At 37.3% G+C, this 27,630-nt stretch overlaps 2 protein-coding genes and 1 pseudogene across 2 annotated transcripts; 2 read left to right on the plus strand and 1 right to left on the minus strand.

Annotated features, from left to right (window-relative positions):
- Positions 1 to 6,739: 6,739 nt before the first annotated feature.
- LOC112196642 (ribonucleoside-diphosphate reductase small chain A) lies at positions 6,740 to 10,719 on the minus strand. Its single transcript, XM_024337045.2, has 9 exons — positions 10,462 to 10,719; positions 9,323 to 9,483; positions 9,112 to 9,160; positions 8,887 to 9,013; positions 8,145 to 8,210; positions 7,850 to 7,966; positions 7,540 to 7,702; positions 7,336 to 7,406; positions 6,740 to 7,102 (listed from the first exon to the last, which is right to left on the minus strand). Exons 1-9 carry the CDS (start codon positions 10,619 to 10,621, stop codon positions 6,988 to 6,990), a joined length of 1,029 nt encoding a protein of 342 aa, XP_024192813.1. The 5' UTR covers positions 10,622 to 10,719; the 3' UTR covers positions 6,740 to 6,987.
- Positions 10,720 to 13,156: 2,437 nt separating this feature from the next.
- On the plus strand, positions 13,157 to 15,698 carry LOC112196650 (endo-1,3;1,4-beta-D-glucanase). The gene is made up of 7 exons (XM_024337056.2): positions 13,157 to 13,310; positions 13,512 to 13,533; positions 13,894 to 14,020; positions 14,791 to 14,881; positions 14,974 to 15,063; positions 15,137 to 15,237; positions 15,514 to 15,698. Exons 1-7 carry the CDS (start codon positions 13,157 to 13,159, stop codon positions 15,652 to 15,654), a joined length of 726 nt encoding a protein of 241 aa, XP_024192824.1. The 3' UTR covers positions 15,655 to 15,698.
- Positions 15,699 to 19,777: 4,079 nt separating this feature from the next.
- Positions 19,778 to 22,071, plus strand: LOC112196652 (annotated as a pseudogene).
- Positions 22,072 to 27,630: the final 5,559 nt, after the last annotated feature.

Genomic DNA, 27,630 nt, shown 5'->3' on the forward strand with positions numbered 1-27,630 from the left:
CTGTTGTTCTGGCCTTTGTGCCTTATTGATTCATCCCTTCGACAAAAAAAAAAAAAAAGGATAGACAAATTAGACAATCTAGATGACGGGTCAATCACGGTGACTCAATGTTCATCTTTATTGCCTAACTTTAGCCTCTAAAAATCATCAAAACAGTTTACTCTGGAGAGTTACCATTTATAAGATGAAGACCGATTGAGTGCAAAGTTATGATGAAAGAAATTTGGAATGGAAGAGAATCTATCATGAGTGTTTAAAGTTGGCAACAGTCGATGAGAATAATTATGATAATTTTCATTTGTATTGATATTAGTCATATAAAGGTGTTGAGCTATGATTACAAGAGTTTATGATCCAATTAATGAGATTGCATTAGGATAGAGATATGACCTCTCAGAAGTAGGTTGGTAAAATGGTCTAGTCATCTCTGTAACCGCATCATGGGAGGTCCAAAGTTGTTATAATCTGATTTGAAGTTGGTAGTGGGATAGGAATATTGAGATAATAATTAACAAATCTATGGATATTTTAAGTTGTAATAAAACATCATGATACTGATTCCTAAACCTAATGACCTTTGTTTTGGAATCCAACAGAGAAAGCAATTATAATTCTCCTCAAGACCTCAAATATTGCTCCAGGTGTGACTCTCAAAAGAGGTTGCTCAACCACCCAAAACAAATGAAGGCTTTCAAGCCAAGCAAACATAATTGAAGCTGAGCAAATGGGCTGCAAGAGAAACCCTTATTAAAATGAAGAAAACATTATCTTCTAACCTAATTTGGTGCATCCTTTCAAAAAAAAAAAACCTAATTTGGTGCATGAGTGCTGATGGGGTACCTAAATGATTCATGGTACCAAACAATACACATCAGAAGCTGGGTAATTTTTTTTTTTTTTTTTAACTTCTTTAATTTTTTGTGAGGCATGGGGTGGGAGTCCGGAATATCCCAATAGCTTTTAGTACCGAACCCAGTGTCTTAGCTACCTCAACCAGGAAGCAGACATTAAACAAAGAGACAGAAAAGCTTTCTATTATAAGGGCTGCCCTGCCCTATAGAGCAAGTTGTTTTAGGTGTTCAATGTGCTTCAAAGTGAGTGCCTTTATTATATAGAGAAGGTAGTACAGTGACAGACACTAGTTGATCATTCCAAATTTCCAACGAGGAATGGTACATCCTACCCCTACTGGTGAGAAGTAGGAAGTTCCCAATTGGTCCCAGATAATATAAACCTACTCCAGCAAGAATTGAAACTCTGGACATGTGAACTATTAGATCGGACACTGTTTGTGGTGTGCTCATTCATTAAGCTAATTAAAACTCCGGAGCACGCCCATTTACAGATGAACAATACGGAAAAATAAAAGAGGAAATATGCTTTTGGACAGGCAACAATATATTCCATACATGAAAAAGTACCTACAGTAATACCAAGTAGTGGCGGATCCAAGATCTGAGCCTTGTCTAGGCTAATTAGAACAATTACTATTTTTTTTTTTTATTTGCATAAACCCAGACACTGTCACCAAAACTTTAAAAAATTCTCCAATCTGCATCACATAATGCACATCTTTAAATAAAAAATAATCACAACATAATCAGAAGCCAAAGAAAGCATCAAGAAATTCCAAAGCCCAACAAAAGCTTGACTGATTGAGCTGAAAAACTAGTCCCTGTTTGATGTTTCCGAACACCCACCAGAAATAGTGTACACAAACAAACCCAAAACCGATAACCCCCAACTCACCAAGCAAAACCAATAGTAAGAGCAGTCCCAACAATCCCAATCCTCAACTTATACACAAAAGCCCAACTCACAATTACATCCACCACTGGTAGCAAACAGAATCGGCAAGCTTCTCATTCTGCAATTTCTTCAAGAAAACCCCATTGGGAAAAAACAGAGCAAGAAGAAGAACAGAGATGTATCAAAAATTCAAAACAGGAGAGATCGATAGAGTTTCATACATTGTTTACGAGAAAGCGAAAGAAACATTTTTGCTTTGGAGATTCCTTGGTCTGCGTCGCAGACTGAGGCTACTGGACAACAAGGGGTGAGATTTTCCACAAGAAGGGAATTTGGGTGTGGATTGCTTGAGGCATTTCGCTTTCGAAGATAAGTAGTGTGAGGCTCCAACGAAAGAAAGATTGTTGTTTTGGAGTTTCCTTAGTCTGCATCGCAGATGGAGGCTACTGGACAACAAGGGGTGAGATTTTCCACAAGAAGGGAATTTGGGTGTGGATTGCTTATGTCACGCCCCTGATTTTTACACACATGAAAATCGATATATATAATCTCATAATTATACATGTGTGAATGTTCAGTCATCAATACAAATACCTGGAACATCTTTCCTTTATAACAAGTACATACTGATGCCCTGAAACCATCCGAGTTAATATACACTCGCTCCATAGAGTTATATATTAAACAAATTTACGAATTAAATTGCCATCACAACATAAAGCTTAAATGCTCCTCAGAGCTTACTACATAGCGGAAGTCATAACAATGGCAAAGCCAACAAAATTTGCTTCCTACCCGTTCAGCTGCTTGTAGCTACCTCAGCTTCAGCCACGATTTTCCTGACCTGCAGGATTAACTCCTACACCAAAAGAATGGTGCACCGGGTTTCCACACAACAAAACCCGGTAAGCTTATGAAAGCTCGTATGAGTAACTCATGAACATCAATCAACAACTCATACACATCAGCTAAAGGAAACCATGCAGCCATGATTCCTTCTAACACTCCATAACCTTTCCATCTAAAGGACGACATAAATCACCTCTGTGACAATGTTCTATTTGCTAACTTAACCATCAAGCAGCAAATCAAGTCTCATCTAGACAATAAAAGAAGAATACTCAAGGAATACTCCTTTAACTACATACTTATGAGTCTCCAGCAACCTCGACCGTCACTCCCATAATCTATAATGGCAGACAGACTATCGCTCTATTGAAATCGTAACCACTCATCCGACTACAGACGTGATTACCTATTTCCTGCCTTGGTCACCATCTGCGACCTGTCACCATCTGTGACATGTGGTTTCAGACCCCGTCTGGTCTCAAAATCAACATTTAGGTCACCATCTGTGCTCTATCACCATCTGTGACACATGATCTTCAGACCCCGTCTGGTCATGAAATCAAACGTCAAGGTCATCGTCTGCAACCTGTCACCATCTGTGCTCTGTCACCATCTGTGATATGTAATCTTCTTAGACCCTATCTGGTCTTAAAGCTAAACGTTAAATAAGTCGCAACCGACCTAAAAATGTTATAACATCTAGCTTCGACTTTCTTAACCCCTGCTCACCATCTGTGACTCTTGGTACAAGGACCAATACATTTAAAATGAGTCACGCTTGACTCAAAAATGTAACATCAAGCTCAATACTTTTCACACAATAGAAAACATCTTTTTCCACAATATTGTTTCCTGAAAAGTCACATTCAACAATAATATGAACATCATCATGCATATTATTATTCATCACAATCATCCACAATGATATATATATTTCACGTAAATATATATATACGTAGACATTCGCTCAGGAATGCCTACTAATACCAACTATAGTTTGCAGTTAAATGATTAACGCCGAAACAATAATAGTAATTCTGTTCATAAAGAACCTTGTGAGATTACTCACCTCGAACTCCTGCTGCGTCTTCAATAAAGCACAAAACCGCCAATTCACAAATAATCGTCCACTGTGCTTCGTCAAGTACCTATTCACATACGTTTCCAATTTAGTGACGATTCACATTTGATTTAAGTTCGAAACTCCCTGTTTTGAACTAAAACCCCCAAAGTGGCGCCAACCGAGGCAAAACCACATCCGAGACCTCCCAAAGTCTCCGGAATACGTCCACGATCGATGTGACCAAACCACAAGTCGATCGGACACTCGAATCCTCACGGATTGAATAAATCGATCGGTATGAAACTGTAAAAATCATAACAAATCCATTCGACCTCCAAAATTTGCATATTATATATTAAAACGCTCGTATCGACGAGTAGAAGACATATAATACCAGAAACAGTCCCATACATGGCCGGAACACTGCCGGAACGCAACCACAGGCGGTGGCGCACAGCCGCCGGCCAAAACTCAATATTTCACAAAACTCCCAACATCAAAAAGCTTCATCTAAGCATGCTTGTGAATTCTCATAACTGGATCGAAGTTAGAAAACAAGCTTAAGGGATCGAAAACTACCTCACAAGCTGTGAACAGTAATCACAACTGAGTTGAACCGATTTCCACGTAAATCGATCGAAACAAACACCATAGATCGACTCAGACGACCACCACGAAGCCAAAGAAGGAAACTTGAAGCCTTGACGTCGCCGGAACTGTGTTTTCCGGTCGGGTCTGAAAACACCAAGCTGCACCGCCTTGCTGCGCCGTGCACGGTGGTTATCGCCACAAGAGGATGCCACAGAGACGACCAGAAGGAGGAGACGAGTCGTTCTGTGCAGGTTTCACGGCTAGAAGTCGCCGGAGATCGCCGGAAAAGCTGGGTCGGATGGGCCGGGTTCGGGTCGGGTCAGTCTGAAAAATTTCGTTTCTGAAGGAGTCGACCGAGAGAGAAGAGAGAGAGAAGAAAGAGTTTCCGGAAAAGGAAAGGGAAAAATGAAAATAATTTCAGATTTTCCCTATTTATACTAAAATGGAAACTTCTTCCAATAGCCATAACTTCTTCATACGAACTCCGATTGACGCGTTCCGCATGTCCACGAACTCGTATCGACGCGCTCTACAATTTTTGTGAAGGAAGTTTTCCGAGAATCCCAACATATAAAAAGTCAAACTTCACACGACCCCCTAAACTGTGAAATTCAAATATTTATACGTACGAAAACCATTCCACTTCACATACAACCTACGAATAAAGCATACCAACAATTATTCGTACAACTGGTCCATTATTAATTACCAAAATTACATAACGAAAATCCAGGTCACCACAGCTTGAGGCATTTCGCTTTCGAGGATAAGTAGTGTGAGGCTTTTGTTGCTTTGGAGATTCCTTGGTCTGCGTCGCAGACTGAGGCTACTGGACAACAAGGGTGAGATTTTCCACAAGACGGGAATTTGGGTGTGGATTGCTTGAGGCATTTCGCTTTCGAAGATAAGTAGTGTAAGGCTCTTTGTTGGTTTGGAGATTCCTTGGTCTGCATCGCAGACTGAGGCTGCTGGACAATAAGGGGTGAGATTTTCCACAATAAGGGAATTTGGGTGTGGGTTGCTTGAGGCATTTCGCTTTCGAAGATAAGTAGTGTGAGGCTCTTGTTGCTTTGGAAATTCCTTGATCTGCGTCGCAGACTGAGGCTACTGGACAACAAGGGGTGAGATTTTCCATAAGAAGGGAATTTGGGTGTAGATTGCTTTAGGCATTTCGCTTTCGAAGATAAGTAGTGTGAGGCTCCATCGAAACGCACAACTCTGACCTACTGAGTAGTGTGCGGCTTTGAGCTGCTGTGGGAGACTGGGAATACATGCAACTTTTACAGATAATTTTTCTTATTCTTTGGGCTGGTATGGGCTAAAGATAGATATCAAGGACTAAAAAATCGAAAGTTTCGGCGATATTTCGTTGAAATTTTAGTTTTTTTGGGGTGTCGATATTTCCGTGACAATCCAAGTATATTTCGACGGATATTTTGGAAATTTCCCGAAATTTCCGGAAATATCGAGAAATTGATGATATTTTGCGAAATTTTTGGTAATTTCCATGACCATCCAAGTATATTTCCACCTGAAATTTTCGGAAATATCGAGAAATTGACGATATTTTTCGAAATTTTGGGTAATTTCCAGAACCTTCAGACTCTTCCCACCCTTTCTCACATCAGTCACATGCAACATCAACATCATGTGGCTGACATATAGTTGGCCAAAAATTCCAATAAAAAAAATCAACAAAGTCACCAAGGCTCAAACCTTGGTCACTTCATTGCTCTTTGAGCAAGAGCCTTAGCCAACTTTGCTGCACCTACACTTGTGTTATCATTGCAACATTCTAATATATTCATTTTGCCTACGAATATGAAAACTTAGATAAATATTCAATCAATAACTAATATAGAACAATCAATTACATTTTGAATTTTGTACCTCATAAGTCTTCTACGTGATTCTAAGTTACTCATGCAATTCAAGGTGTAATGTATGATATGTACAAAGAATGTATATAATATGTAATGGCCTAGTCTTCCATTGGATTTCCGGCCATAAAAAAAAAAAAAAAAAGATGTTGGCAATTCAGCATTTACTGTTTCATCTTAAATTATTACAAATTACTATATAACAATGTTTACCAAGGTTTTCTTTTCATATATAGTAGACAATTGATTAAATAAACATATCTAAAAGTTTTACTCAAAATTTCCATTATTTTTCTTGATTATTTACCAAAATCGATATATCCTTGATAATTCCGTCGAAATTTCTGTTTCCGGGACCATCGAAATTTCCTCGAAACTCTATATTTTAGTCCTTGATAGATATATATACTTAAGGGTTTTTGGCCTAAAATATTGTCTAGGCTTGAGCCCATATAGACTTCTAAATCCTTCCGCCCCTGATACCAAGTGTGAATATTGCACTCGGCAAGGCGGCAGGCATGAGCAGACAAGCTACTATCCGCATGATTTAGAACTCTGCATCCATACTCAATAATGCTAATAATCACAGCACACAAAAGCACCATTTTAATACACAATGATGCTATATAGATATTTTCCACAGCTCCACATTATGACAATAAAGCATAAATTATATATATCCAATTCTTTGTTGATGATGAGTCACTATAGGTAACAAGGAAATGAATAGCAGTAGATCTGAAGCTCTTGTCTTTTTGGCAAGTTGGTAACAGACTAAGACTGGTAACAAAATTTTGATTAGAATACGAGCAATCGCTACATTTCTAGGGGAAGCTGCAGCAAAAATTGGATGACTTAGAAGTCCTCATCCATGTTGAAGACGAAATTCTTTCCACCATCTTGGAGGCTCGACATAACAGATGCTTTTTGATAGTCCCCCACCCTTTTCTCAAAGAAATTTGTCTTCCCTCTGCATACCCAGACAAGAATATTTAAGATTTCAAAACCATTTGTGGTTCTGACTGTGTGTGAAGGGGAAACAGTGCCTTTTTAGATACTAGTAACCCAAATCCAGTCATTAGCAGCACCTAAATAAATAAACCCTCACAAATCCAGTAATACTCATGCTCACTTGCAAATAATCAATGAACATGTTCCTATAATAAAAAATGAAACAGTTACCAGAGTCACACAAATACTTACTGTAAAGAAATGAACTCCATCCAATCAAAAGGATTTTCCACATTGTACTTCTTCTCATAACCTAATGCAACCTGGATGGGAGAGCTATTATATTGGTACTGACATCTAACAATAAAATAATATAAAATAAAGAGTACACTGCAACTCCCCCACTATTTCCCTTGGAAGTGTGTGTGTGAGAGAGAGAGAGAGAGAGAGAGAGACCAAGAGTCGATCGGCAACAAATTTTATGTACTGGCTCATGAGAGCTGAGTTCATGCCAATCAATGCACATGGGAGGGCATCACAAACAAACTCGGTCTCAATTTCGACAGCTTCACGTATTATTCCATGAACTTTCTCCGGATTAAGTTGCTTCTGTAACAAACTGTAAGCAATAACAACAGACAGATTTTACTATTTGTTTATATAGAAGATTTCAAATTTGTTCCTATACTGCACCTTATAACTATCATGTTGGCCTAGCCTCACATGGAGAACACATAATTCGAGAACCATAAAAAAAGAGAATTACCTGTACAGAAGGCAAGCAAAATCACAGTGGAGGCCCTCATCTCTAGAAATAAGCTCATTTGAGAATGTCAAACCTGGCATTAGTCCCCTCTTTTTAAGCCAGAATATGGCACAGAAGCTGATAAATGAGAACCACAAATGAACATAAACAACATCAGAAGATGAAGAAAACAAAATAAGAGGTCATAAGACACTCATAACAGAGGCTGAACACATAAACACAAGCACATCAATAACAAGTTTTTCTGAAAGCAAAAGAAAGCGTGAGCCATTATTTATTAAAGAAGAGAAACTACCTTCCTGAGAAGAAGATTCCTTCAACACATGCGAAAGCAACAAGTCTCTCTGCAAACGAATTTGAACTGCACACAATAATAATTAATTCTTTTAAAGCAATAGTTACATTTCTTCTAACCAAACAGAGAAGTATAAACAAAAAAGAAACTTGATGACAGCAATGAGAGGGCTAGGACAGCTTTTAAATTTACAGAATGCAGCATCACATACTAAGTTAAAAGTTTAATGTGATAAGAACATGTGTTCACAATATAGAATGCAGAAGGAACTCTTACTTTGTTTGATACTAAACAACAGATGGTTATACCCAATTAGACATATATGTTGTCTGGTTTCCCCATGTATGCGCACAAATTTCTGCTTAAACAAGACATTTTCAACAAGTAACTAAATTTTGTCTGTCCCGCATAAATTCCCAATATAAACCCCAATAGAGGACGTTCAAGATACTAACATGTCATATTTGAGAGTTTGACATAAAAGAACCTCCTACACAACTCAAGGAAAACAAACCATTCTCTATTAAGGGAAAATTTCAGCATCAAGTTTTAGAAGTATGAAAGGATTTTATGCTAACATGTCAAAAACATGACTTTTACAAATTAGAGTTAATATACTACTGTACATGATTGCTCATATCATGCAAAAATGAGTCATTCAACAAATGTGAAGCAATAAAAACTCAAAGGCATGCTTTTTTGCTACACTAAGATTACAGAAGACTCTACTTAACAAAGGTACCTGTTTATCCAATGTAAAGCCCACTTGGCCTTCCTAGAGACACAAGGAATGTTTTCAATTGCATTGAACAATCTGTGCTTCTCCTTAGGATCCTTGATGTATGTCTCTAAAAGCAAGCTGTACATCTCTGATGGTAGATAATTTTCCCCAAGAACAAAAATAAAATACTTAGACAGGTGGTCCCAAGTATTATAAAAGGAGGATACCACAGATTTAAAGCTTTACCAGAATGAATATTCTCCATTGCAAGCTGAAATCCATAGAATGCCCGAGCCTGTGATGAATGAGAAACCTTGATGTTAGTTAGTCAATTAGGAGGAGAAAAAAGTTAGAAAAAAGTCTAATTAAGTATAAGCAGTTACTGCGGTAAAATAGGGAGAGGGAGACGAAGAAAGACAACAATGCAACCAATGCAACAGCATAGCCAACAAAGCACCTCTGGAATTTGAACATCATTTAGAAATCTTGCAGCCAAATTCTCCAAAACAATCCCATCTGATGCGGCAAAAAATGCCAGGACGTGGCTTATAAAGTGTTTCTCGGAGTCAGTCAGAGCCTCCCACTGCTGTACATCCTGGGAGAGATCAACCTCCTCAGCTGTAAGCCAATTGACATGTCATTAGAATAACTGCGTACGCAGAACACAATGAACAGTGACTTGCAGGTTCCTCCAATAAAAAGAACAAAGACCTGACTGGAATATAAGCCTTGTGGCTTATGCACAGATTCCAACTTATAATACATCCACAGATCCTAAAGACCAGATCTGCCTATCCGGAGTCCAAGAGCACATATTTTCTGTCATTGTTATTGCCTTGCTAGTGCTATTTACCACAGACACAAACCAGGGTTTCAAAATTGAGTAGCATTATTGTTTCTCTGTACACCTAGACACCTAGAATCATGAGGATTCAAAGAAATAGATGTGCACATCATTCACTGAGAGCACACATAGCATATTGCAGTTAATATTGCAACCCCAAATGGGTTAGTGCTCAAAGCATCATATTCCATTTGGTTGAATTCATTCCCTTCCCTTGTATTGTTCTGTAAACATATCACGTATACCGATTTTAAGACAAAGGAAAAGACTAAAAAATTCATTTCCCAAATCAGAAGATCTACTGAGAGACAAAACCAGATGCTATAATCTAAAGTAATGTTACGGGCCTCATTGAAGAAAAGGAAGAAACTGCTTTCATAATCAGAGAGTAACCATATCTTCCCAGCAATAAGTCACATAACCGCAAAACCAACTGAATTTTGAAACCAAATAAATAAAAATAAACAGACAAAGATTAAATAAACAAATAAATTAAATCATGCATCAATGAATCCCACTTAATTTCTTCTGTATTCCAATAAATTCAAGTGAAACACACCACCATTGTACATATACCCTCTGAATTCCAACTCCAAACAGAAATCCAAACCCCAACTTCAAACAAATACCAATCAAATTCAAGAAAACAAACAGATACCCACTTGAAAACCCACACACACAAACAAGAAAGCAACAAAATTGACATGAAAGGAAGAATCTTTCATCTTTGTTTTCAGTAAATGAACATGTACCAGTCCAGAAACTAGCCATAGCCTTCTTGTACATCTCCCAAAGTTGCTGATACCTAATGGGAAACATGCAGAATCTCTGGGTTTGCTCTGCTAAAATGGGCTCCTCTGCCTCCTCCTCCTCCTTGTCATCTCTGCCTGGTTCATTTCTGAGAGAACCCATTTCCACTGGCTTTGTGGGTTTCAGTGATGTTGGGTAGATAGAGAGAGAGAGAGAGATAAACCCTACAAAAAACCCCCACCAATATGACTAAAACTGTGAGAGAGAGAGAGAGAGAGAGAGTGATGGATAGCGTATCACACAAGGCCGGTCGCTTTCGTGATTTAAGGCTCGGTTTCTTTTATTTTTTCTCTTAATTTCTTGTTTGGTGGTTAATATTTTGGGGATCCCATCGGGTTTGTAAGTCGTAACGACGCCGTTTTAATGGCGGTTGTATTTGGCGGGTGGACATTTGTTCTCCTTTTTTTACCCCTTTGGCTATTTTCTTTTGGCAGTCTGGTCTTACCCTTTGGTTACCACTTAGACGGATGTACTCACCGTCAAGTGTGGTTACACTACTGTTCACCTGGTCAATTACTGTGTAGGAAAACTATGCTCAATCACCCTTAGATGTAAATTCAACAGTTAAAAACAAAACAACTCAATTTTACAAAAAATTCCTTCCACCAATGAATTGGATGTAAATAATTATTTCCATCATTAGATTTACATTCAAGGATAGTTGAGCATACTTTTCTTGATCAGTTACTGACTAGGTGAACATGCATTGTTAGGTGGTGAGCAAATTCATTCCTATGTATTGATTGTTAGACAAATTATCTGTAGTTTGTGCATTGTGATTTCTCTGTTATTTTTTCCACACTAGAGCTTATGATTTTTTATTCAAAGATTAGTTTATGCGATTCTAAGATATAGATGTTTCTTAACAATTTAGTTTATACCAAATCTTCTAATCATCTTCTTTTTGGTTTCTTATCGGTTTGGAATGGGTGTGCTTGATTTCTCAATCTCGTTTGTACCAAGAGTTCTCATCCTCACCATTCCCAACATGAAATTTCATGATGAATGAACCGAGGAAGGAGAAAAGCCATAAATTTTGAATTTAAATTCAATTGATCATTAAAGACATGAATTCAAAATCAATGACAATTAAAATTTTGAATTTGAAACATTTTAACATAATATCAATGAGTGATTATTATAATTGTCTCACACAAAAATATATTCTAGATATTCTAGAGCTATATTTATTTTACCTCCCTGAATTTTACCTTAAAAATCATTTGTGTCTTTGTGTCCCTATACTTCTGATATGATCACTTTGTGCCGGTATGCTCTCCAATGTAATCAATGATAGATAACCCTTGTTTAATCCATCAATTTCTTAATGAATTGTTAATGTGATGGGCCAATGTGAACTAGATTTTGGTCATATGTTAACAAAGAAATCCCCCATTTAGAGCATCTCAAACCATTTAGCTATAAGTCATTTTGACTTTGGCTTTTTGGTAGAGGGATCTCCAACCATGCTCTTGCTTTAGCTATTTTGACTCTTGAGTCATAACTGGAGTCATTTTGACTCAAGTTTGTAGAATGAAAGCCAAATTTCTTTGGCTGAAAAAATGGTGGGCCCCGCTGCATGTGCTGCAATGGTAGTTAATTAATTCTCGAAAATGATTAATTTATTAAATGACTTTGACTTTTGACTAAAGATGGTTGGAAATGCAAAAATTGAATGAATAGTAATGACATTAGGAGAGTCATATTTTACATATATAAAACCATGTTTTCTGACTTGGCTAGTTCATAAACTCCATTTCCAGTTTTAATACTCATTATATAACTAGATGGTAAACAAAGTGGAAGGAACTTCCTCATAGCTATAGCACGTACGGGACTAAAGGAGAGAAAAAGAATGTGAACTCCAAACTAAAACAAAGATAAATTTCATGAATTCTCGGTCACTACAATCAAAATGAGAGTTAAGATACATCAGTGTCAAAGGCTTCTCATTTAGATTTTAGAGCAAGGGACCAGATTTGTCCTCAACAATCCATATCCTTCAGGGATTTTCTCTGTAGTTTTGTAAATTTCATAAAATACGAATCATTAACAGAATCCAATGGTTGATCGAGGACTATGCCACATCATCTGGCATAACAATTTGGCTAACGGAACGTCAGTACCATGACTATCTCTTTTGCAATTAGTCTCTTCCTCCTCGTAAAACCTGCATGTAGATCGAAATGGAGCAACCCAAAATTCTCGACTGAATTGACTATATGAAATACAAAAACTACACAGAAAACAGATATTCACGACTAGAAATGGATTTGGCATGTATGAATTGTTCTGTTTCGGATTTTTGTGGTGTCTGTGAGGGAGAAGATGGGTTGCTGACTTGCGAACAAAACTTCGTTTGGGCCTTAATTGGGCCTCTTTGCCCTCTGTAATTGCTTGAGAATTCTCATTGTTATACTACTATTCGTTTCTAGAATTCAATGAAGTCACTGAATACATAATCAGAGTTCAGGAAGTTGTGAAACTTATACTTGTAGTGACAATGTGACATAAGACGTGACGTTTGTCATTTCAATCAGCTCTATATAAAACCTCGTCTCCCTCCCTCCACTTTTTACTACGATTTGCTTCTCACCGTCTCAAACAGTGTGAATATCACTGCCAGCTTCTTCTAAGATGTCAACTTCTTCAGCTTGCTTCGAGAACCTGCCACCAACACTAAGCTCAACATATGGAGAAGGAACTGTCCTACATTTTGGGGGCCTGAAGAGCTACGTCCCTGGCTCAACTGAATCTAAGCTTGCAGTCCTTCTAGTCTCCAATGTTGTTGGTACCAACCCATCAACGTTTTGCTTCATTCATCTTTCTTGCACAAAAATTTGATTGTTCTTCATTCTTTAGCTCCAATTAATCTTGAAAAATAATGCAGTGTGTTAATATCTGAAAATAAACATGCTGGATGGATTTAAGCCATTTGGGTTCAATACTAGTATTTTAATGCTGGTGTGCTTGTTTGTGTTATTCCTTGCAGGATATGAAAACCCAAACTTAAGGTACAGTCTCTTTTCTTCAATTATTCATAGTGATTGTTGTTTTCTTTTTTTTTCAATGGCATGAGTGATTCTACTTCAGTAATAAATAAAATGATCAATCTTTATCTGGAAATCTGAGAATAAGGTAAATGGTTGAATGATGTAGGTATATTTGATATCAAATTAAATGGCACTTCACTATTTTGTTCTATCTGTCTTCAATCTGCATAGAACTGCCTTTCATTAGATCACTCTTCTGAATCAAGATGGTCAGTTGGGGTCTTATTTTTCCTCCATTCAAATTTACAAGTTTGAGTTCAGTAATGCACCATGTCCATTACTTATTGCATATAATGAACTTCACATTGTCTTTTGGAAAAGGAAACTTGCGGATAAAGTTGCTACAGCTGGATTTTTTGTGGTGGTTCCTGATTTCTTTTATGGCGACCCTATGAATCTTGATAATCCTCAATTCGACCGTGAGGCATGGCATAAAGCCCATAGCGTGGTTAGTGTATATAACTGTACATATACAATCTTTGGTAAGTGGTAATTAGGAAATGGAATCAAGATGAATTAGTAGGGTAAACAATTAATTTCTCAGATTTTGAAGGCCAAACTGTCATGCCATTGTATAATTATGTACTTATTGTCTGCAAGTGAAGCAAGAATTAATAGAACAATTGTGCGTAACAACCTATTGAAAGATTCTCAATTTGGACAGTACAATCAAACATGATTCCTCCTAATTAATTACTAGAACTTCCGACTCACAGTCTCTTGACATATATAACATCACTGGCGGACCGAGGTAGGGGCAAGAGGGGGCTGACGCGTCCACTCAAATTTTGTTTGTTTATGTATTTAATTGATATAATATAATATTTTGTCTTCTCTTTATCACACATGCCCCCACTTAATCTAATACTTTAACAATTATATACATATATAATTGATAAAGTTGTAATGAATTGGAGTGAAACGTTAGCCAACTAAGAGAATGTGTAATTAAATAAAGAAAAAAACAGAAATGTTTAATGCTGAGAGAAACATAAAAGCATAATACCCCCAACATGACCTGATGACCACTTGATTAACCCAAGTTCCCATGTTTCACTATGCCCCCAAAAAAAAAAAAAAATTTCTATTTTTTCTACGCCCCCATAGAAAAAAAATGCTGGGTCCGCCACTGTATAACATGCTAGAGAAAATGCCCTGAACAATTGCATGGTGCGTGTCTAAAACTCTAAACTAGTTCTGTCTTTGGAACTGCTATAGGAAAAAGGATACGAGGATGCCAAGCCAGTGCTTGCCGCTCTAAAAAGTCAAGGTGTTTCTGCAATAGGAGCTGCAGGATTTTGCTGGGGAGGTAAACCCTTCAAAACTTGGGCCGAACTAGTTGTCAATAGAGAATCAAACTAACAAAAAGTGGGGCTTGCTCACTTTTTTTTTTTTTTTCAGGGAATGTAGTGGCCAAACTTGCAAAATCTGATGACATTAAGGCCGCTGTGATATTGCATCCTGGCCGGTTAGCAGATGAAGATGTACATGGTAAGCTTCATTCTCTTTCAATCTCGTGAATATATCTCTTTGTTGATTGTTACAATTTAACGTGCTTGTACAGAGGTTAAGGTTCATACTGCAATATTGGGAGCTGAGATTGACAAAAATTCACCCCCAGAACAATTGAAACAATTTGGGGATATTTTATCAGTAAAGTCAGAGGTAAGAATCCCTCAGCAAAACTACGCATTGCTTAATATATATCACATGTCTCTTTTATTCCAAGCCTAGATAACATTACGGAGATCCAATATTTGAAAATTGATAATAACAACCTGTGTATAATAACAAAAGCGCCAACATCCTATGATCTGAGGAAGTAAATAAACTGTCAGACTAGTTTCCTAAAGATGTTATCTTTCTACTTCAGACAACCATATAAGTTTAATTTTTGGGATTTAGATTTTAATTTATAAGTTTCCTTTGTTATTTTTTCAGTTTGATAGCTTTGTGAAAATATTTCCTGGAGTGGCTCATGGATGGACAATAAGCTACAATGCGGAGGATGAAACTGCAGTCAAGAGTGCCGAAGAGGCTCAATTGGACATGTTAAAATGGTTTACCAAGTATGTCAAGTAAGAAAACATGTAGGAAGTGAGCTTTGAAGCTCAACAATCCTTGGAACATGGTAAACTCTGCTTCTGCATGACAGAGTTTGAAATCGGAATGTAAACTCCCCCAAAAACAGTTTGACATTTGATGGCTGAGAATAAAATAGCATTCATATATATACTTTCTCCATACATATCTTATTGTATATGAAACGTTGAAATTGAGCTACTAGCAAATCCATGCCATGATTTTGCAATCGTTTGAAGGAACTTGTATCTTTCCTCAAAATATACTGCAGTGTTTGTACCAGTGAGAGTTTGAACCTAGGGTGTATCAACTCTCAGCCTTTTCTTTTCACTATTGAATTGCTCATGATTCAGGTTGCAAAGGAGGGTTTTTCTTTTGTTAGCATGAGGCCTAAGCTCGGAGAGACTTGGCTAAGGTTTCATCAGTTATATGCACTCCTTTTACAGAATAAGTAGTCACTTGCTAGTTATGAAAGAAATTCTAAATTTATGACGTGAGGGGTGTATACAATCGATCGGACATGAAACCTAGCTCTTACAGATTTTTATGATTAACCATCGAGCTCCCTAATACAGGTTTCCTAATGTTGCTGGGAACCCAATGCTCCTTTTAGTATATGATCATGTAGTTGTTAGAACTACTCTGACATTGGTTGTGGATGCAACCAACAAACAATATGAATAACATTTAGTATTATTATTGGAACACTTAGAGGCTAGGAGCTGTTATGTCAATCCACCCCTGAATTGATAAGCAGCCCCACTCCAAGCAAGATTGTGATTCAGGCTTGGAGAGGATGATAAAACCTGACATCAAGCACAAGAGGGTCCTGTTTAGTTCACTAGTAAACTGATGTTAATTCCTTTTATATTTTCTTTGGCCCCCATAATGTTTATACTTTATAGCCTTTTTTTACGGAGTTCTGTTCTGGAGTTGTTATTCATGTTTTTGTTAGAATCTGTCTTCAACTCCTTTGGATTTGATTTCAATACTTGGAAAAATCCATCTTTGCAGTTATATGATTATGATTTCTTATTAGCAACTCAATCGTTTTTCAAAGAGGGAAAAAGAAAAAGTGCTACTCTTCACATTCATTTGTTTCTGTTTCTGCAGAATGGTATATAATCACGAACAGAAAATAAGTTATATCATATTGATTGGGAACATTTTCTGGGAAATGATAATTTTTCTGGAATATATGAAGATCAGGTTTGTTTTGTTTCCTATAAGAGACCCTATAGAACCTATAATCATATTATGTCCAGGCAAAACATGTCATTTCAGTTTTGGCTTTATCCAGCTTCAGTTAACTATTACTATTACATTGACTTACCAAGTAGCTATGGAGTGGTCTAGTTGCTTACTAGAATCACTACTATGTGATTATATGCCATTCTGCTGATTGATTAACCGGAATATAGTTTGACTTGCAATTTTTATGCTTGTAGCTACAATGCTTTTGTGTGCGAGGTTGATCAGAGCCATTGCAATTGGTTCTTATAAAATTAGTTTCAGCACATTCTGTATATTCTCGTATAATACTACAATTTCTAAAAGGTTTTAATGAGTCGACTATGGAACGCAAATCCATGACTGCTCTAGGTACACTGTTAAGAACATGTCTAGCATGCAGTAATTCCAACTGAAGCCTATCATTTCCATGATCCCAAATTTGCGATCATAAAGGAAACATTTTCTCATAATCTGAATTGAAAATCAAACATTTTCAAATATCCTTCAAAAGGTTGATTTCCAAATGTTATAGTAGAGGTGAATGATCCAATCTTACAACAGGAGATGCAAAATTTGATTTATATATGATCCCTATAGCAAGAGAAAGTGGTCTCTGAAAAAATGACTAATGTGAATTGGTCTGAGCATTGTTGTCGTAACATTTTAATATTTTATTTATTATTGAAATTAAATTTGGGTGAATTTATTTTGTGTTTAAATTCAAAATTTATTTTGAATTTTATTTGTAACTCATGGTGTTTTATTTTGATTTATTTTGGGTTTTAATTCTTGTAACGTATGGCTTTTGGTTACTACCCTATTAATTGTAAGGAGTGTCCTAAGAGCCTATAAATAGCACCATTTGTTTGCATGCTTAGAAATACCAAACTTTCACTCGATTCAATTCACCCATCAACTTTCTTTCCAAAACCCCCCAAAGTGGCTTGTGTGTTTTTTGGCCAAAGAAAGGTGTTCTTTTGGTGGAGCTTTGGGTTCCTCCTATTTGTGCAGATTGGTGTGAGCCGTATAACTTGTTGTTGAGCTGTTGTAACTTGGAGGGAACAAGTCAAGAGATTTCTGGTGCACCGGCATTGTTTCGCAGAGGGCTTGAATCTCCTTAAGGAGAGCGAGATACCCGCGCCTCAGCCTATTGTCAACCAGTTTCTCATATAGAAATTATAATTTTATTGTAATTTCACCAACAATTTTAAGGAGATTCAAAAACGAAGATGGAGCGTGCACAAGAGAAACTGTTCGACAATATGGGAAATCTCAAAAAGATGAGTATAACTATTCTTTTTTATCTCTTGACTTATTTCTCATATAATTTTTATGATTATAATGACATTCTCACTGTTATGCAAAGAAATATTGAGAAGTTTTGTAGATTAACTTGGAAAGAGTTCCAAAAATCTATGCGTCACAAACAAATGGAGATTTCCTTGGAGACCTTGATCACTCACATCTGCTTTGAGGAGGAAGCAAGAGGTCAAGATGTTCTTATGCAAGATACAAACAATGACACCTCCAAGGTAAATTTAGTATCTTCCTACAATAATATGCCTAATGGTCATTTTCATAAAAATTCTTATATGCAGCCAAAGAAGAAAATATTAAAAAAAGTTGGTAAACCTCACCAACAGAATAATGGCAAACCAATTAAGTTATGTGAATAAGAACCAATATCCTCCTTCAGAAAATAAGCAATAATATACTTGTTGTTATGTTTGTGGCAAAAGTGGACATATTGCTTGAAATTGCATTTATCGAAAACGTGAGTCTGTTCCTCAATCTCACGTCACTGAAGAATCATATGTGGCAATGATAACCGATGTAAATATGGTTCAAAGTGTTGAAGGATGGTGGGCAGATTGTGGTGCTAGTAAGCGTATCTGCTATGATAAAGGTTGGTTCAAGAAATACACTATTTTTAAGGAGCCAAAAACAGTTATGCTTGGAGATTCACATACTACTCATGTGCTTGGAACTGGTGAGGTGGAGCTCAAATTTACTTCTGGTAGGGTATTAACTCTGAAAGATGTGTTGCATACAGGGTATGAGGAAAAAATTGATGTCTAATTATCTTCTTAATAAGGCTGGTTTTTTTTTTTTTTGAAAAATAATAAGGCTGGTTTTAAACAAACTATGGAATCTGACAAATATGTGATCACCAAAAAATGTGTATTTGTGGGCAAAGGTTATGCTTGTGATGACATGTTCAAATTGAATGTTGAGAATAATAATAAGGCATCCACTTCAGTTTATATGCTCTCTTCTTTGAATTTTTGACATGCATGTTTATGTCATATAAATAGTAGATATTTGGGAATTATGAGTAGCTTAGGTTTAATTCCTTCATTGCAAAAAGATTTTGACAAATGTGAGACTTGCAGTAAAGCAAAAATTACTAGAAGGCCTCACAAAAATGTTAAAAGGAATACCGAGCTATTGAAATTAATACATACAGACTTGTGTGAATTTGAGGGAATTTTAACTCATGGAGGTAACATGTATTTTACCACTTTTATTGATGATTGTTCTAAATATGCTTATGTCTATTTGTTGAAAAATAAAAGTGATGCTTTTGTTAAATTTAAAGAGTTATAGAGCGAAATGAAGCAATCCAAAATTATCGACTGAATTGACTCTATGAAATACAAAAACTACACAGAAAACAGATATTCACTACTAGAAATGGATTTGGCAACTATGATTTGTTCTGTTTCGGATTTTGTGGTGTCTGTGAGAGAGAAGATGGGTTGCTGACTTGCGAACAAATCTTCGTTTGGGCCTTAATTGGGCCTCTTTGCCCTCTGTCATTGCTTGAGAATTCTCACTGTTATACAATTCAATGAAGTCATTGAATACGTAATCAGAGTTCAGGAAGAAGTGACAATGTGACATAAGACGTGACGTTTGTCATTTCAATCAGCTCTCCATAAAACCTCGTCTCCCTCCCTCCACTTTTTACTACGATTTGCTTCTCACCGTCTCAAACAGTGTGAATATCACTGCTAGCTTCTTCTAAGATGTCAACTTCTTCAGCTGCAGAAGGAACTGTCCTTCATTTTGGGGGCCTGAAGAGCTACGTCACTGGCTCAACTGAATCTAAGCTTGCAGTCCTTCTAGTCTCCAATGTTGTTGGTACCAACCCGTCAACGTTTTTCTTCATTCATCCTTCTTGCACAAAAATTTGATTCTTCTTCATTCTTTAGCTCCAGTTAATCTTGAAAAATAATGCAGTGTGTTAATATCTGAAAACAAACATGCTGGATGGATTTAAGCCATTTGAGTTCATTACTGGTATTTTAATGCTGATGTGCTTGTGTGTTATTCCTTGCAGGATATGAATACCCAAACTTAAGGTACAGTCTCTTTTCTTCAATTATTCATAGTAATAAATAAAATGATCAATCTTTATCTCGAAATCTGAGAATAAGGTAAATGGTTGAATGATGTAGGTATATTTGATATCAAATTAAATGGCACTTCACTATTTTGTTCTATCTGTCTTCAATCTGCATAGAACTGCCTTTCATTAGATCACTCTTCTGAATCAAGATGGTCAGTTGGGGCCTTATTTTTCCTCCATTCAAATTTACAAGTTTGAGTTCAGTAATGCATCATGTCCAGTACTTATTGCATATAATGAACTTCACATTGTCTTTTGGAAAAGGAAACTTGCGGATAAAGTTGCTGCAGCTGGATTTTTTGTGGTGGTTCCTGATTTCTTTTATGGCGACCCTATGAATCTTGATAATCCTCAATTCGACCGTGAGGCATGGCATAAAGCCCATAGCGTGGTTAGTGTATATAACTGTACATTTACAATCTTTGGTAAGTGGTAATTAGGAAATGGAATCAAGATGAATTAGTAGGGTAAACAATTAATTTCTCAGATTTTGAAGGCCAAACTGTCATGCCATTGTATAATTATGTACTTATTGTCTGCAAGTGAAGCAAGAATTAATAGAACAATTGTGGGTAACAACCTATTGAAAGATTCTCAATTTGGACAGTACAATCAAACATGATTCCTCCTAATTAATTACTAGAACTTCCGACTCACAGTCTCTTGACATATATAACATGCTAGAGAAAATGTCCTGAACAATTGCATGGTGCGTGTGTCTAAAACTCTAAACTAGTTTTGTCTTTGGAACTGTTATAGGAAAAGGCATACGAGGATGCCAAACCAGTGCTTGCCGCTCTAAAAAGTCAAAGTGTTTCTGCAATAGGAGCTGCAGGATTTTGCTGGGGAGGTAAACACTTCAAAACTTGGGCCGAACTAGTTGTCAATAGAGAATCAAACTAACAAAAAGTGGGGCTTGCTCACATATTTTTTTTTTTTTCAGGTAATGTAGTGGCCAAACTTGCAAAATCTGATGACATTAAGGCCGCTGTGATATTGCACCCTGGCCGGTTAGCAGATGAAGATGTACATGGTAAGCTTCATTCTCTTTTAATCTCGTGAATATATCTCTTTGTTGATTGTTACAATTTAACGTGCTTGTACAGAGGTTAAGGTTCATACTGCAATATTGGGAGCTGAGATTGATAAATATGCCCCCCAGAACATTTGAAACAAATTGGGGAGATTTTATCAGTGAAGTCTGAGGTAAGAATCCCTCGGCAAAACTACACATTGCTTAATATATATCACATGTCTCTTTATTTCCAAGCCTAGATAACATTATGGAGATCCATTATTTGAAAATTGGTAATAACAACCTGTGTATAATAACAAAAGGGCCAACATCCTATGATCTGCGGAAGTAAATAAACTGTCAGACTAGTTTCCTAAAGATGTTATCTTACTACCGCAGACAATCATATAAGTTTGATTTTTGGGATTTAGATTTTAATTTATAAGTTCACTTTGTTATTTTTTCAGTTTGATAGCTTTGTGAAAATATTTCCTGGAGTGGTTCATGGATGGACAATAAGCTACAATGCGGAGGATGAATCTGCAGTCAAGCGTGCTGAAGAGGCTCAATTGGACATGTTAAATTGGTTTACCAAGTATGTCAAGTAAGAAAACATGTAGAAAGTGAGCTTTGAAGCTCAACAATCCTTGGAACATGCCAAACTCTTCTTCTGCATGATAGAGTTTGAAATTGAAATGTAAACGCCCCCAAAAACTGTTTGACATTTGATGGCTGAGAATAAAATAGCATTCATATACTTCCTCCATGCATATCTTATTATATATATATATATATATGAAACGTTGAAATTGAGCTACTAGCAAATCCATGCCATGATTTTGCAATCGTTTGAAGGAACTTGTATCTTACCCCAAAATATACTGCAGTGTTTGTACCAGTAAGAGTTTGAACCTAGGGTGTATCAACTCTCATCCTTTTCTTTTCACTATTGAATTGCTCATGATTCAGGTCGCAAAGGAGGGTTTTTCTTTTGTAAGTATGAGGCCTAAGCTCAGACAGACTTGGCTAAGGTTTCATCAGTTATTTGCACTCCTTCTACAGAATAAGTAGTCACTTGCTAGTTATGAAAGAAATTCTAAATTTATGACATGAGGGGTGTATACAATCGATCAGACATGAAACCTAGCTCTTACAGATTTTGATGATTAACCATCGAGCTCCCTAATACAGGTTTCCTAATGTTGCTGGGAACCCAATGCTCTTTTTAGTATATGATCATGTAGTTGTTAGAACTACTCTGACATTGGTTGTGGATGCAACCAACAAACAATATGAATAACATTTAGTATTATTATTGGAACACTTAGAGGCTAGGAGCTGTTGTGTCAATCCACCCCTGAATTGATAAGCCGCCCCACCCCAAGCAAGATTGTGGTTCAGGCTCGGAGAGGATGGCAAAACCTGACATCAAGCACAAGCTGGTCCTGTTTAGTTCACTAGTAAACTGATGTTAATTCCTTTTTTATTTTCTTTGGCCCCCATAATGTTTATAGCCCTTTTTTACGGAGTTCTGTTCTGGAGTTGTTATTCATGTTTTTGTTAGAATCTGTCTTCAACTCCTTTGGACCTGATTTCAATACTTGGAAAAATCCATCTTTGCAGTTATATGATTATGAGTTCTTATTAGCAACTCAATCGTTTTTCAAAGAGGAAAAAGAAAAATGTTACTCTACACATTTATTTGTTTCTGTTTCTGCAGAATGGTATATAATCACAATTAGAAAATAAGTTATATCATATTGATGGGGAACATTTTCTGGGAAATGATAATCTCTCTGGAATATATGAAGATCAGGTTTGTTTTGTTTCCTATAAGAGACCCTATCGAATCTATAATCATGTTATGTCCAGGCAAAACATATCATTTCAGTTTTGGCTTTATCCTGCTTCAGTTAACTATTACTATTACATTGACTTACCAAGTAGCTATGGAGTGGTCTATTTAGTTGCTTACTAGAATCACAACTATGTGATTATATACCATTCTGCAGATTGATTTTCCGGAAAATAGTTTGACTTGCAATTTTTATGCTTGTAGCTACAATGCTTTTGTGTGCGAGGTTGATCAGAGCCATTGCAATTAGTTCTTATAAAATTAGGCTCAGCACATTCTATATATTCTCGTATAATACTATAATTTCCAAAAGGTTTTAATGAGTCGACTATGGAACACAAATCCATGACTGCTCTAGGTACACTGTTAAGAACATGACTAGCATGCAGTAATTCCAACTGAAGCCTTTCATGTCCGTGATCCCAAATTTGCGAACATAAAGGAAACATTTTCTCATAATCTGAATTGGAAGATCATTCAAAAGGTTGATTTCCAAATGTTTTAGTAGAGGTGAATGATCCAATCTTACAAACAGGAGATGCAAACTTTGATTTATATATGAACCCTATAGCAAGAGAAAGTGGTCTCTGAAAAAATGACTAAAGTGAATTGGTCTGAGCATTGTTTTTGCTACTGAATTGGTCTTCTTTGTCCATATATAGTTCTCAGTTGTTGATCGGAAGTGGTACACTCGATCATTTTGCCCTTTATGTTGAGCTCCAAACTTTGCCTCAATAGTGTTGAGCTTGAACATATCTGGGTAAGATATGTCCATGCTCCATCTTTATTACTTAGACAAGAAGTAAACATGAATCTTCAACTCAATGTCCTACCAATCACAAAATGGAGTTGTGAAAGGGTTAAAGTTAGATAATCGATGAATAAGGCCATGACTGCCTCCTTTTGCGAGCTAATTGTTAATTGCGTGACTACTGTTGAGAATTTTTTTTTTTGGTTGACATGTATATCATTTGGTTAAGAGAAAAATTCAGTCACCATCCCCGCTGCCAAGGCCAATTTGATACCCGAACTCTCAAAAGTATCAATGGATCAATTTTGGCATCAACGTGATACTTCCGTCAAAAATCATTAACGGCTCCGTTTGTCTGCTGATGTGGCAAGCACGTGGGTCCCAAAAACAGGTTAAATGACCAATTTACCCTTTTCTTTTGTTAATTAATTTTTTTTTTTCAATATTACTTTCATTATTACTGCCGAAGCCGGCGACACCGATCGATCCAGTTTTCTTCAGGGATCCGATCCAGTTTTCTATTTTCCAGACTTTCAATCTCTCTCCCGATCCTAACCAAAAGTAGACTGTGGTCATATAAAATCATCATACATTCATGTCCATAACATTTGCTCAGCCTCATTCATATAGGTATCACGCTCCTCCTCTTCTTGTCCACCCTTACCAACTCCAGCTCTGCAACAGTAGAACATCTCACAAGAACTTGACTACTCTCAGCAACTACAAGTGGCTTCAGAAACTTAATCGAAGACTCGTTGGAAATCCTAAAGCTATAAAGCATGTTCCACGAGTCGTTGTCTTCATACCTTTCCATGACCCAAAAATCAACAGAACCAGAGGCAGCAAGACTTCCATAACGCCATAGACACAGACACCCTTCACTGCAAAAAACCGCAACATTGAAATTCACACTGTCATCTCCTTCAACCTTAGGAAACGGAAGCCGCAGTCTCCGAAACTCCTCCATCTCCAAATCAAAGACAACAATAGGATCCTCCTCGTCATCAAACTTGAGATTGTAGTCTTCAATTACCCAATGCAACTTCTCGTTTACAATAATGCCTTGACACCTCAATCACCCAATCCGGACGTCCATGCACTCCAATCCGGCGAGCACCAATCTCAGATTGCAAAAAGAAAAAGAAAAAGGAAAAATAACAACAACGACAACACCTCAAATCCCCCAGCGTAGCATCAGCGCAGAACAACACCTCTTGCCCACCGTTGGTCAGCATCATTGTCGACGGGGATGCTCGAACTTTATCTGGATTCACTTCTTTCCAGCGACCCAGCATTGTGTTTCTCCCCTTGCTTAATTACCTTTCACATCGAGCAATACATAATTGTGGCTACCTCTGCAAATCTATGCTCGAACTTGAACATGTTCTTTCGCCGGTCTTCTTTTTGGGAGAAACATCGTTCATCGGAAGTTGGAGCCCATTATAGGAGCCTAATAGCAAGACGTCGCAGTCGGGTCGGGTTAAAGGGGAGGCGAGCTTTACGACGAAGTACGGTCTCCGAAGGAAGACCATAAACTGCTAGCCAAGCCTGGCCCATCCCCACGACAGCCGTCGCCGCCGGACCACCAAGTGTTCTGCCCCGCCGATATCTCCAGACCGCTGCCGAACCGCCATCGCCGCGCCATGGGTAAGCGTTACATCTTCCAAATAGCACCCTCCCTAGATCGAATTCAAGGAATCTCACCTAGATCGGTTTCGATGGAGATTGAAAAGAGGAGTGTGCAGGTTAGGGTTTGGTTCATATGGGCCAATTCGAAGTGGGATTGAGCAAATTTAGAGGATCATCACGTCGGAGGATGAAGTCTGACATTGAATTGCCTCCCTCTCTGTCAGGTGATTTGGGGAAAATGGGAGTCGAGAGGAGCGTCCGAGCGTGTAGTGTAGATCCAGTTTTTTTTTTTTTTAATTAGTTAGTAGTGAAAGACCATTCTACCCTTGATAAAAATATCACATGGGACCCACGTGCTTGCCACGTCAGCAGACAAACGAAGCCGTTAGAGATTTTTGACGGAAGTATCACGTTGATGCCAAAATACATGGTTGGGTATCACATTGATACTTTTGAGAGTTCGGGTATCAAATTGGCCTTGGCAGCATAGTTTGGGGATGGTGACTGAATTTTTCTCTTTGGTTAATCACCACAGGTAGTCGAGTTGGTAAGAGCATCCAGGTATGGAACCCCCACACCCGGGTTCGAATCCCGCCGACACTAGTTGGAGTGAAATTCCAATATATTCTTTGTAGCTAGGGGGGAGGAAGCGTTTTGACATGATCTCCGGCACAGATTAATCTTTGAGCCTAGGAAGTTTATAAGAAACTGTGTGATCTCGATCAAAAAAAAAATGTATATCATTTGGTTCATTGCGTGCAACTAGAGTGCAAGATGCAAGAGAGTTCCTTGTATTTTGTTTTTGTTTACTCACTCTCATTCATAAAAGATCTCTCTTTGTTGATTGGTTTTAGGGTAAGCAATGACTAATTGAGGGTGGAGCAAGTTATTGACATGACCATTGGTAAATCATAGGTTTGATTCTCATTGAAATTTGTAAGGTTGGATGAGCTAAGGTTTTTTTTTTTTTTTTTGAAAGTTATGGACATGACCATTTGACGATTTGTTTGTGTAAAGAATATTGCGACATTAAATGATGAGAAGATGGACCCTTTTTTTTTTTTAGATTATGAGATGATTAGATCACTTATGAATTGTGTTGCTTTTGGAATTATGGAATATGACAATTATCTTCAGAGAAATTTAGTGCAACAATAGTATTTCTTCATTAAATTTCCGTCTACATAAGTAGCTTTCTTCATTAGTTTTGAATTCTTAAATTCAAATCCTCATGATTCAATTGTTACCCAAACACATGAATTTAGGATTTTAATTACTCAAAATTTAAATAATTTGAAATCTAAATCTAAATTCAATTTCCAAATGGGGCCTAATTAAGTTTATACCAAATCTTCTCATCTTCATTTGGTTTCTTATTAGTTGGAATGAATGTGTCTAAAGATTTCTCAATCTATTGCCAGAGAACTCACCATTCTCAACATGAAATCCCATGATTATGGAAAATACCCATAAATTTTGAATTTAAATTCAATTTGAAATCAATGACAAATAAAATTTTTGAATTTGAAACAACTTTATATCAAAATTAACAAAAATTTGACCATATATAGTTTGTCACTAATGAGTTATTACTATCGTATTGGTTACCAAATTTCGATTCTAACTAACTTCAATGTACCGAGTTATAAGACAAATACACCGAGTATATTTTGATAATTCTGAAAGTTTGTTCTCTCTCTTCAAAGTTTCCTCCCAAAACCCTAGCTCGTCTTCCTGTGTACTCAAACGGCGCTCGTCCGGTGGTGGCCTAGCATCTATGTTGGCCTTGGTCACATGATGTCAAGGCTGCTACTGGACCAGCCTCAAAGGCTTGTTGATAGTTGTTCTCAGTTTGTCTCTTTGCATGCTTGGAGTTTGACGGCATCACTGCCGGATCTTAGTCTGTTGGGCGCTGTGGCATGTGGGATTAGCAGCGACATGGTGGGTCGAGGGGCAACGCACAGGTGATGCCTTTGATGGAGGCGTAGGCAACAGAGTTGTTTGGTGGTGACTTGGTGCGGTGGAGATCGATCGATCCTGGTGGGTCAGGTCTTCTCCTGTTAGGTTCGCTGAGGGCTCCA

This window comes from Rosa chinensis, chromosome 4 (assembly GCF_002994745.2).
Source record: "Rosa chinensis cultivar Old Blush chromosome 4, RchiOBHm-V2, whole genome shotgun sequence".
Lineage (NCBI taxonomy): Eukaryota > Viridiplantae > Streptophyta > Magnoliopsida > Rosales > Rosaceae > Rosa > Rosa chinensis.